General features: G+C 38.4%; 1 protein-coding gene across 13 annotated transcripts in view; it reads left to right on the top strand.

Annotated features, from left to right (window-relative positions):
- Nucleotides 1-13,152, top strand: part of SLC4A10 (solute carrier family 4 member 10) — a 333,141-nt gene that overhangs the window by 182,096 nt on the left and 137,893 nt on the right. For all 13 annotated transcript variants that reach the window (XM_051848038.2, XM_051848035.2, XM_017342639.3 and 10 more), the window contains 1 exon segment: nucleotides 7,613-7,751. In XM_051848038.2, the coding sequence (XP_051703998.1) occupies nucleotides 7,613-7,751 (139 nt within the window).

Raw genomic sequence — 13,152 nt, 5'->3', positions numbered from 1 at the left:
TTCCAGGTCTTCCACATGTAGACAGGAGCCTGGGCACTTGGGCCATCTTCTTACTGCTTTCTCAGGCCATCAGCAGAGAGCTGGATAGGAAGTAGAGCAGCAGGGACTTGAACTGGCACCCATATAGGATGTCGGCACTACAGGCAGCGGCTTTACCAGCTACACCATAGTGCCAGCCCCACCTTATTCATCTTGACAATTTTTTCAATTGCTTGAACATGGTATGGTTGAAGTATACACCATAGGTTGCTCCCATCCTTCTGCTTTGAATCCTTTTGATGGTAGCCTTAAGTAAATGCTGTAGGAGACAAAGAAAATGAACTTGTTCCTAGCTCCTGTTGGTTAAATTAATCATGGTGACTGATGATATGACATACTTGTGAAGATATTTGTCAAATATCATAGCTGATAGGTATGATGGTTAATTTTAGTTTTTAATTTATTGGATTAATGAATGCTTAGAAATCTGGAAAAACACTACTTTGGGTATGTCAGGTTGTTTCCAAGAGATTAGCCTGTGAGTCAGAGTGGACAAAGTAGAGAAGATGTACCTATCCTCAATGTGGGCAGGCATCATCTAGACCTGAGGGTCTAGAGAAAATAAAGAAAGAAGAATTGGTCTCTTGTTTTGTGAGCTTGGAGACATCTGACTCCTGCTTTGGACATCAGAACTCCAGGCTTGCTGCCCTTTGAACTCCAGGCTTGCTGCCCTTTGAACTCCAGGTCTTACACCTGTGGCACCCATGGAACTACTCAGGCTTTGGACTTTAAAAGGAGATTTACACCCTAGGCTTTCTAGGTTCTGAGGCCTTCAAACTTGGACTGAGCCATTCTACCAGCATCCCATGGTCTCTAATGAACAGACTGTCTGTGTGGGACTTTTAATCTGCCATAATCCTGTGAAGAACCAATTCCTCTAGTGAATGAATACCTTTTCATATTTCTAAGTACCTATTTTATTGATTCTGTATCTATATAGAACCCTGAACAATACAGTGATCATTATAAATGGATCCTGCCACCAGAGTCAGTGGAAGAAGAGAAAGAGCACAGAGCAAAAGAAAAATTCATTCACTACTGAAAAACATTCCAAATTAAAAAACATGACCACAAACTTAATGTTCAAGAAGCTTGGTGTTCCCAAACAGTATCAATTAAAAAAAATCACACCCATACATAACATTAAAAAACTTATGAAAATTAAAGAGGAAGAAAAAAATCCTGTAGTAACCAGAAACAAACATTCACTTCACTTCAGGAACAATGACTCCAGGGATTGTATATTTCCCTTCTGAAACACAGAGGTCAGAAGGAAGTGGTACAGCATTTGAAAGTGCTGAAAGGAGAGTCAACAAAAAATTCTGTATCTAGTGGAATATCCAAAAATTCAATCTAAAATTATATGTCCACTGAAATATACTTGGGGCATGAAGGTTAAATAAAGACAATCTCAGATGAAGAAAAACTAGCATAATACTGGTGAAAGGTGGAATGTTCTTTTTTTCCTTAAGACTAGGAACAAGGAAATGGCTGTTTTTATTACCCCTTCTCAGTACTATACTGAAATTTCAAGCCAGTACAGAAAGAGAGTTTGTTTAGAAAGGAAGAAATAAAATTGTCTGTAATCGTAAATCACAAAAAACCCCAAGGAATCTACAAAAGAAATCCTAGAAATAATAAGATTAGCAAAGTTGCAGGATACAAGGTCAAACATATCAGTCACATTTCTATACACTAGCACTGAAAAATTGGAAACAAAATTTAATTTATAAAGGCTTCAAGAAATGAAATATCTAGATATAAATAAAAATGTGGGGATTCTGTATTCTGAAAACTACAAAACTGGATGGAATGAATGATTTGAAATCAAAGAAGGCCTAAAGAAATTAAGATTCATACAGTTTCCATGGATTGGAAAAATCATTACAGTTAATGTACAAATCTCCTCAAATTGATTTATACATTTAATACAATTCCACCCATATTCTCTGCAGAAATTTTGTGAGTACAATTGATTCTAAAATGTATATGGATCTCATTTATATGGAAAGGTAAAAGAAATAGTCAAGCAGTTTTGGAAAAGAACAGAATTTGGAGACTCATACCCTAAGATTTTCAAAATTATAACTATTTCTGATGAACCCATCACAAGTTGAAAATGGCAGCCTGTGGAACATCCTGATAGCCTCAGAGTAGGATCTTGATTGTTCACCTTCATGATCACATGGCTAACTGGGTTCTACTGCTGTTTTTTTTTTTTTTTTTTTTTTTGCTGTTGCCAGCCTTGCCAGAAGAGTATCTGGATTCTCAGGAGAGTATCTCAGAATTCCATCCTCCAGATCTGTGAGAAGTGAATTTCTGTCATTTATGAGCAATTTGGTCTGTGTTACTTTGTTATAACAGCCAGAACTAACACAGGCCTAGATCAAAGGAGTCCAGAAAAATAATCCTGTATGGCCAACTTATTTTTGAAAAAATTACAAGACAGTTTATTGGAGAATATACCTCATCTATGGCTATCATTTGTTGTCTTTTTACCTTGTGTTGGAACACTTGGACATACACATGCAAAAAAAATTCTTGAAATAAGCCTTTCATTTTATAGCAAAATTAACTTAAAATACACAATAGCTTATAATGTAAAATAGAAAACTACAAAAACACTTAGAAAATAACATGAGAAAATCATTGAGATTTTTAGGCAAGAGTGCTGAAATTTGGAACTAAAAGCATAATGTAAGTAGAAAAAATGAGTTGGAATTTATCAAAATTCAACATTTTGGTAAGTGAAAGACACTGTTAAGATAATGTAAACTTAAGCAATAGATGGGCATAAGAGAAAATATTTGCAAATTGTATGTTCAGCAAAATCTTTTTATGCAAAATATACAACTATAATGAATTCTCAAAACTCAATAGTAAAGAACAAAAAACCCATCTGAAAATTGGAAAAACATTTCAACATGTTTTCAGAGAAGAAATATGAATAGCAAATAAATACATGAGAAATTGTCAGTAGTAACCACCAGAGAAGTGTAAATTAACTCTCAATGAGGTATCAGTACATAGAAAACGAAAAAGCAATTGACAATACCAAATGCAAGTGCAGGTGAAAATTTCAGGAACTGCAGCTCTCATACATTGCCCCTGGGAATGCAAAATGGTACAGCCATTCTGGAAAGCAGTTTTGCAGAGTCTTCTAAAGCTGAACTTACAGTCACTGTATAGCATGCAGTTTTGTTTTTTTTTTTTTTAAGATTTATTTATTTGAAAGTCAGAGTTACACAGAGAGAAGGAGAGGCAGAAGAGAGAGAGGTCTTCCATCCGCTGGCTCATTCCCCAATTGGCCATAACACCCAGAGCTATGCCACTCGGAAGCCAGGAGCCAGGAGCTTCTTTCGGGTCTCCCACATGGGTGCAGTGGCCCAAGGACTGGGGCCATCTTCTGCTTTCCCAGGCCATAGCAGAGAGCTGGATTGGAAGTAGAGCAGGCAGGACTTGAACCAGTGCCCATATGGGATGCTAGCACAGCAGACAGCAGCTTTACCTGCTGCACCACGGCACTGGCCCCAACATACAGTCATTTTTTTTTTTTTGACAGGTAGAGTTATAGACAGTGAGAGAGAGAGAGAAAGGTCTTCCGGCCGGCGCTGTGGCTCACTAGGCTAATCCTCCGCCTGCCGTGCTGGTACCCTGGGTTCTAGTCCTGGTTGGAGACTGAGGGCTGGATTCTGTCCCGGTTGCTCCTTGTCCAGTCCAGCTCTCTGCTGTGGCCTGGGAAGGCAGTGGAGGATGACCCAAGTGCTTGGGCCCTGTACCCACATGGGAGACCAGGAGGAAGCACCTGGTTCCTGGATTCGGATCGGCGCAGTGCGCTGGCCATAGCGGCCATTTGGGGAGTGAATCAACGGAAGGAAGACCTTCTCTTTGTCTCTCTCTCTCTCTCTCTCTCTCTCACTGTCTATAACTCTACCTGTCAAACAAACAAAAAATTTCCAGGTCTTAGCTATTGTGAATTGAGCTGCAATAAGCATTAAGGTGCAGACCACTTTTTTGTTTGCCAATTTAATTTCCTTTGGGTAAATTCCAAGGAGTGGGATGGCTGGGTTGAATGGTAGGGTTATATTCAGGTTTCTGAGGAATCTCCAGACTGACTTCCATAGTGGCTTAACCAGTTTACATTCCCACCAACAGTGGATTAGTGTCTCTTTTTCCCCACATCCTCGCCAGCATCTGTTGTTGGTAGATTTCTGAATGTGAGCCATTCTCACTGGGGTGAGGTGAAACCTCATTGTGGTTTTGATTTGCATTTCCCAGATTGCTAGTGATCTTGAACATTTTTTCATGTGCCTGTTGGCCATTTGGATTTGCTCTTTTGAAAAATGTCTATTGAGGTCCTTGGCCCATCTCTTAAGTGGATTGTTTGTTGTAGTAGACTGGGTAAAGAAATTATGGGACATGTACTCTATAGAATACTATACAGCAGTCAAAAACAATGAAATCCGGTTATTTGCAACAAAATGGAGGAATCTGGAAAGCATCATGCTGAGTGAATTAAGCCAGTCCCAAAGGGACAAATATCATATGTTCTCCCTGATCGGTGACAACTAACTGAGCACCAAAGAAGAAACCTGTTGAAGTGAAATGGAGACTGAGAAACAGTGACCTGATCAGCCCTTTTTCTGACTGTTGATGTACAATTTAATACTTTATCCCTTTTAGTATTTTTTTGTTATAGTTAATACTATTGGTTGAACTCTGTAGTTAACACACATTTATTCTTAGGTGTTGAAATTTAACTGAAAAGTGATTCCTGTTAAATATAAGGGTGGGAATAAGAGAGGGAGGAGATGTACAATTTGGGATGTGCTCAAACTGACTTGCCCCAAATGGTGAAGTTAGAAATGTGCCAGGGGATTTCAATAAAATCCCATCAAAGTGGCATGTACCAATGCCATCTCACTCATCCAAGTGATCAATTTCAGTTCACGGTTGATCACACTGATAGGTCTAAGAGTCAAAGGGATCACACAAACACAAACAACACTAGTGTCTGCTAATACTAAATGATAGAATAAAAAAGGGAGAGAACGATCCAACATGGGAAGCGGGATACACAGCAGACTCATAGAATGGCAGATGTCCTAAACAGCACTCTGGCCTCAGAATCAGCTCCTAAGGCATTCGAATCTGGCTGAAGAGCCCATGAGAGTATTTTAGGCATGGAAAGTCAAGACACTCTGGCAAAAAAAAAAAAAACAAACAAACAAACAAACAAACAAAAAAAAACCAAACACCTAACTGGAAGATCTCTGCGAGTGAGATCCCAGTGGAAAGAACGGGGCCATCAAAGAAGGAGGTACCTTTCTCTGAAGGGAGGAGAGAACTTCCACTTTGACTATGACCCTGTCGGAATAAGATCAAAGTCGGCGAACTCAAAAGGCTTCCATAGCCTAGGCAACTCATGACTAGAGCCTAGGGAGATTTCTGATGCCATAAACAAGAGTGTCAAATTGTTAAGTCAACAACAGGAGTCACTATGTCACTATGTACTTACTCCTTATGTAGGATCTCTGTCCTTAATGTGTTGTTCAATGTGAATTAATGCTATAACTAGCACTGAAACAGTATTTTACACTTTGTGTTTCTGTGTGGGTATAAACTGATGAAATCTTTACTTAATATATACTAAATCAATCTTTTGTATATAAAGATAATTGAAAATGAATCTTGATGTGAATGGAATGGGAGAGGGAGTGGGAGAAGGGAGGGGTGTGAGTGGGAGGGAAGTTATGGGGGGGAAATGCCATTGTAATCCATAAACTGTACTTTGGAAATTTATATTTACTAAATAAAAGTTTCAAAAAAAAAAAAAAAGGTCTTCCTTCCGTTGGTTCACCTCCCAAATGACCGTTATGACAGGAGCTACGATGATCCGAAACCAGGAGCCAGGTGGTTCCTCCTGGTCTCCCATGTGGGTGCAGGGGCCCAAGCACTTTGGCCATCCTCCACTGCCCTCCTGGGCCACAGCAGAGAGCTGGACTGGAAGAGGAGCAATCGGGACTAGCACCTGGTGCCCATATGGGATGCTGGTGCCACAGGCAGAGGATTAACCAAGTAAGCCACGGTGCCGGCCCCCCAAGATACAGTCTTATTCCTAGGTATTTACCTTAGAAAAATAAAAACTCTGTTTACTTAAAATCCTATACTGGGTCAGCACTGTGGCATAATGGGTAAAGCTGCCTCTCTCAGTGCCTGCATCATATATGGGTGATGATTCGAGTCCCAGATGCTCCACTTCTAATCTAGTTCTCTAATCTGGCCTGGGAAAGCAGTGGAAGATGGCCCAAGTCCTTGGGCCCCTGCACCCACATGGCTGACCGAGAAGAAGCTCCTGGCTCCTGGCTTTGGATCAGCTCAGCTCCAGCCAATGCGGCCATCTGGGGAGTGAACCAACAGACCTCTCTCTCTCTGCCTCTGCCTCTGCCTCTGCCTCTCTGTAACTCTACATTTCAAATAAATAATTTTTTAAAAGAAAACCTATACAAATATACTTACAGTAGTTCTAGTCATAATTGAGAAACATTGGAAATAACTCAAATATCCTTCAGCAGATGCATGCATAAGCAAAATGTGGTATCTTCCCACAATGGACTGTTATTCAGGATTATAGGAATGAACTATTTTTTTTTTTTTTTGACAGGCAGAGTGGACAGTGAGAGAGAGAGAGACAGAGAGAAAGGTCTTCCTTTGCCGTTGGTTCACCCTCCAATGGCCGCCACGGCCGGCGCACTGTGGCCGGCGCACCGCACTGATCCGAAGGCAGGAGCCAGATGCTTCTCCTGGTCTCCCATGGGGTGCAGGGCCCAAGCACCTGGGCCATCCTCCACTGCACTCCCGGGCCACAGCAGAGAGCTGGCCTGGAAGAGGAGCAACTGGGACAGAATCCGACGCCCTGACCGGGACTAGAACCCGGTGTGCCGGCGCCGCAAGGCGGAGGATTAGCCTACTGAGCCGTGGCGCCTGCCTAGGAATGAACTATTGATACACACAATGATATATATAAATTTCAAAATCTCAAAGGCATTAAGCCACATGATAAAGCCAGTCTCAAAAAGTTAACATACCCAGTTTTCACTTACATGACATTTAAGAAAAGACAAAACTATGGCAGTATAAACCAGACCAGTGGTTGCGAGAGATTAGGGAAGCGATATGGTGAATTATATTCAGCATAGTTTTAGAGTAAGTAAATTTTATCATAATCTACACTTCTGAATATTACCCATAGAATATATCATATATGATGAGAAAATGTTTATACATGTGTGAGAAACAGAAATAGTTGCCATGAATGTTATAAAAATAAAAAATGATCATATTTGATTTTATATTTGATAATATATAATTGCATTTTAAATATTCATGCTCCCAAATTATGCTGGCCTTAATGTTATGTAAATTTGGTTTTAATTCCTGTGTCTGCACTAGCTGAGTGTTGCAGTGGCTGGGCAGTGCAAGTGTGAATTTGAGGTGATGTTGCAGGTAGTGACTGGAACCTGGTGAGCTTAGAGTCAAGGTAATACATGTTTGCATCTCTGATTTCACCTAGATACCCCGTCGCAGCGAGTACAGTTCATTCTGGGAACTGAGGATGATGACGAAGAACACATTCCTCATGACCTTTTCACAGAATTGGATGAGATTTGTTGGCGTGAAGGTGAGGATGCTGAGTGGCGAGAAACAGCAAGGTGAGGACTTTTGTTGAAAGGTGAAGCCATACTAAGGAGTTTTCATGTTGTTAGGAAAAGAGATTCCTAGTAGCAATAATTTTGTAAACATCCATGATTGTTGTTGATTTCTGAAGTTGCTCATCTGGCCTGGGATACAGGTCATGAAATCTGAAAGCAATAATTATAGTAAACAGTGTGACAGAGCCAGCAACAGCTGCAGTCTTAAAGAAAGACAGTAGTATAATTTGTGTCAACAGAAAAACAAAAGAAATCTAAAAGTAATTTATTCTACTGTTTTATCTGCTGGCTTACAACAAAATTAGTGACCTTATATATTAATTCGCATGTAAGGCTTTTTTTTTAAAGAAGGGCAAAGCTCATCATAAGAGGCTTTAGGTACAATCATGGGTTTCATGTTCCATTGGTAGGAATAAAAATATTTTGTAATGTATTTCTAGGGTATATGTACATTTAAACATACTGTTTTTTCTAAGCATCTTTTTAAAGGTTAACTTATCATTTGCAAGTAATATTTCTATATTGCCATATAATTGATGAATTACTACTAAAAAGTAATGAACCAAATTTTGTTTACTTTTCTTTCATTTAAAATATTTTTAAATTTTAACTGATACTTAAAAATTGGACATATTTATGTGGTGCATGTGATGTTTGATACTTATATATGTTGTATAATGTTCAAAATGAGGGTAAGCATATCTATCTTGTCAAAAAATATATCTGTTTTAGTGGTGAAAATGTTCAAAATTCTTCTAGCATTTTGAAATATACATTATATTATCTATAATCATCCTACTGTGCATCCTATCTAAATATAACTTAGTACCTGTTTACCAACAATTCCACATCCCTCCTTAATCCCCTACTCTACTCTGGTAACCATCATTCTATTCTCAACTTCTATGAGATCAACTGTTTTTTACTCACATGAATGAAGTCATGGAACATTTGTGTTTCTCTGTGTGACTTATTTTACTTACCATAATGACCTCCAGGTCCATTCATTCTGTCACAACTGGACTTTATCTTTTTTTATGTCTGAGTAGTATTCTATTGCATATGTATACCACATTTTCTTTATCCATCCATCAGTGGATGGACACCTAGGTTGCTGTCATTTCTTGGCTATTGTGAATCCTGCTACAATGGACATGAGAGTGCAGATGTCACTTCAACAGAGTAATTCCATGTTCCTTGGATGTATGTGTGTGTGTGTATGTGTGTGTTCTGGATAATTTGTAGTTCTATTTTTAATATTTGAGGAGTTTTATGCTGTTTTCCATAATGGTTGTACATTCCCACAAAGCAAGGGGTTCTCCTTTCTCCACATATTTGCCAACACCTGTTATGTCTTTGTAACAATAGAAATTCTGACTGGAGTGAGGTGATGTCTCATTGTGGTTTTGATTTGCACTTGTGTGGTGATTAGTGACATTGAACATTTTTTCATACATCTGTTGACCATTTGAATGTCTTCTTTTCAGAAATGTCTACTTAGGTCCATTGTCCATTTTTGAATCATATTCTGCTTTTCCTTCATTGTTGCTCATTTGATTATTTCTTTAGCAAACATTTACGGGGGATCTCTTTTGTACAATGGTTATAGAACAACAACAGAAATCTTAAATTTTGCTTTTAACAATCTCAAAGTTGAATTTAGACAAATACCTTGTAAATGCTGTAAAAATGTGGGTGTACCTTGGGTATGCTTCCCAAATTTAATGTGAATATGAATCACCTCAAGTCTTGTCAAAAATGTAATTCATAGCAGATGGAAGATCTGTTTCTCTCTCCCTCTCTGTCTCTCCCTCTCTCTGTTACTCTGCCTTTCAAATAAATAAATAAATATTTTTTAAAAAAATGTAGGTTAAGTAGGCCTTTGACATAGAACTTCAGATCCTGCATTTGCAACAAATTTCCAGTTGAAGTCAAGTTTCTGGTTTGAGAACCATAGGGGTGAAGTGTTTGAGAACCACAAGGGTGAAGGAGGGGTTCTGCACAGCTTCCCTCAAAGAGGTGATTCCTGAAGGTTGTATAGGAGTTCCCTATAGCAGGAAAGTGGAGGGGGTGGTATTACTAGCAGAGGGAGCCGGATGTCCTGAAGCACAGCATTGAAACAGATCTTACTGCTTTCTACTAGGTTATCCCTTCTGTGGTCAGTTCCAATTGACAGAACTTCTTTCTGCTCCTTAGATAACAACAGCTTTCTGAAAGCCACATACTCCAATGGGTCATGTTAAACTTACGTCTGCAGTTACTCATTGCCTTAACTCTATCTACACAGGTTTAATGTGGAATTGTGTCTTCAACCATGAAAATGAATAAAATTTTTTTTCATTTATATAAAGTGAACAAATTTCATATATTTCATATTTACAGATTTAGGAGCATAGTGATACTTCCCACCCTACTCTCCCTCCTACTCACAGCCCACCACCCATTCAATAATATTGGTCCAGTTAATTACTGTTTGATGTATTTTGAGTATTCTTTTTTTAAAAAAGATTTATTTTATTTATTTTAAAGAGACTGTTACAGAGAGAGAGGGAGAGAGAGAGGTCTTCCCTCAGCTGATTCACTACCCAAATGGCTGCAACAGCCAGAGCTGAGCCATCTGAGCCAGGAGGCAAGAGCTTCCTCTGGGTCTCCCACGTGGGGGCAGGAGCACAAGGACTTGGACCATCCTCCTCTGCTTTCCCACGTGCATTAGCAGGGAGCTGGATTTGAAGTGGAGCAGCTGGGATGTGAACCGGTACCCTTATGGGATGCTAGTGCTGTGGGCCAGGGCTTTAACCCATTGAGCCATAGCGCCACCCCCTTGAGTGTCCTTTATAGCTCTCCTATATTTAAAAAATATCAAAAGTAAATAGAAGAAAATCAAAATGTTTATCACCACTTTCAACTCTGTTAACAATTTTTAAATTTATTTTTAAACTATGTAAAATTATTTTGTTCTACTTAATACTTTTGGTGAATACTGTAATCAATACACATTATTCTTTTTTTTTAACTTTTATTTAATGAATATAAATTTCCAAAGTACGACTTATGGATAATACACATTATTCTTAAGTGCTGAAACTTAACTGAAAAGTTATTGCTGTTAAATATAAGAGTGGGAATAAGAGAGGGAAGAGATGTACAATTTGGGACATGCTCAAGCTGACTTACCTCAAACGGTAGAGTTAGAAACATACCAGGGGATTCCGATTCAATCCCATCAAGGTGGCATGTACCAATGCCATCTCACTCATCCAAGTGATCAATTTCAGTTCACGGTTGATCACACTGATAGGTCTAAGAGTCAAAGGGATCACATAAACAAGAATAGTGTCTGCAAATACTAGCTGATAGAATAAAAAAGGGAGAGAATGATCCAACATGGGAAGTGAGATACACAGCAGACCCATAGAATGGCAGATGTCCTAAACAGCACTCTGGCCTCAGAATCAGCCCTTAAGGCATGTGGATCCGGCTGAAAAGCCCATGAGACTATTTCAGGCATGGAAAGCAAAGACACTCTGGGGAAAACAAAAACAAAAACCCTAAATGAAAGATCTCCACGAGTGAGATCCCAATGGAAAGAACGGGTCATCAAAGAAGGAGGTACCTTTCTCTGAAGGGAGGAGACAACTTCCACTTTGACCATGGCCTTGTCTAAAAATTATCAGAGTCAGTGAACTCAGGGGGCTTCCATAGCCTTGGCAGCTTATGACAAGAGCCTAGGGTGATTACTGATGCCATAAACAAGAGTGTCAATTTGTTAAGTCAACAACAGGAGTCACTGTGCACTTACTCTTCATGTAGGATCTCTGTCTTTAGTGTGCTGTACATTGAGATTTAATGCTATAACTAGTACTCAAACAGTATTTTTCACTTTATGTTTCTGTATGGGAGCAAACTGTTGAAATCTTTACTTAATGTATGCTAAACTGATCTTCTGTATATAAAGAGAATTGAAAATGAATCTTGATGTGAATGGAAGGGGAAAGGGAGTGGGAAAGGGGAGGGTTGGGGGTGGGAGGGACATTATGGGGGGGAAGCCATTGTAATCCATAAGCTGTACTTTGGAAATTTATATTCATTAAATAAAAGTTAAAAATAAAAATAAAAAAAATTATTTTAAATTTTGATTTAATATGTAATACTTATACTTTTATGAAGTATAGTGCAATATATCAACACGTATTCAGAGCATAAGCCAATGAAACCAGGAAATTAACCTTTCCATTTTAATATCTTTGAACTTGGAGCCTCCCAACTTCTCTTTCATTTTCTTATACAGTTTATGCCACATTATTTTGAGCTATAATCATCCTATTGTGCTGTAGAACACCAAAATCCTTTTACTTCCATCTGACTACATTTTAGTACCCGTTATTCAACCTGTTAACCATTAAAACAACAAAATTAATGGGTGCCAATATTTAAAATTTAAAAAGTATAGGAAGATAGAAAAGCAAATATGTTCCTCTACCCTTATTCATTGTAGTTCTTTTGAAAAGTGATCACAGTAACAGTTCCTTGTATGTCTTTCCTTCAGAATTTTAATACCTATATCTGTATATAAATACCTAGATCTATATGTATATACATAAATACCTGGATCTATATATAAGTGCTGCCTTTTTCTAAATTTATAAAATAGGTATTGTGTGATTCACATTAGCCATATTTATCACTTCACATAATAATATATTGGGGACATATTCCATATAAGTTGTGTAGATTTATACAATGTTTTGAATTCGATTATGTGGATGGTGTGTTATTCCATGTGAATTACCTTTTAAGTGAAAACTTTATGTGAATTAAGTGATTTACATATGATGCCTTTTATTATAATATTTTTAAATACACAATTAAATTTAAAGTAGTTTCATAGTCTGGCAAATTTTTTACTTAATTTTTTTATCTTTAAACATTTTTATTTACATGTAAAGTTGCACATTTTTATGGACTAAAATGTTATATTTCAACATATGTACAGAGTGTGAACTTTTCAAATCAGGCAATTAGTGTTTCTGTTTCTTATTTTTTCCTTGTTTGGAGCCTACAAGCTCCTCTCTGGTTCTTAATACAGTATTGTAACCTATAATAGCCCCACTGTGATCCCACTGTGATGTGAACATTAGAACTTACTCCATAATTTTTGAAAAGATTTCTTTTATTTATTTGAAAGTCAGAGTGCCAGAGAGGGAGAGAAGGGTAGAGGGAGGGAAGGAGGAAGAGAGAGAGAGAGGGAGATAGAGTCCGTGTGTGTGTGTGTGTGTGTGTGTGTATGTGTGTGTGTGTGAGGGGAGAGAGAGAGAGAGAGAGAAAGCACTATCTTTCATTTGTTCAAAATGGCTGGGGCTGGGCCAGGCTGAAGCCAGGAGCCTGAAACTGCAGATTTCCC

The sequence above is a fragment of the Oryctolagus cuniculus genome, chromosome 3, assembly GCF_964237555.1.
Source record: "Oryctolagus cuniculus chromosome 3, mOryCun1.1, whole genome shotgun sequence".
In the NCBI taxonomy this organism is placed as follows: Eukaryota; Metazoa; Chordata; class Mammalia; order Lagomorpha; family Leporidae; genus Oryctolagus; species Oryctolagus cuniculus.
This window is presented reverse-complemented; position numbering and strand designations above follow the sequence as displayed.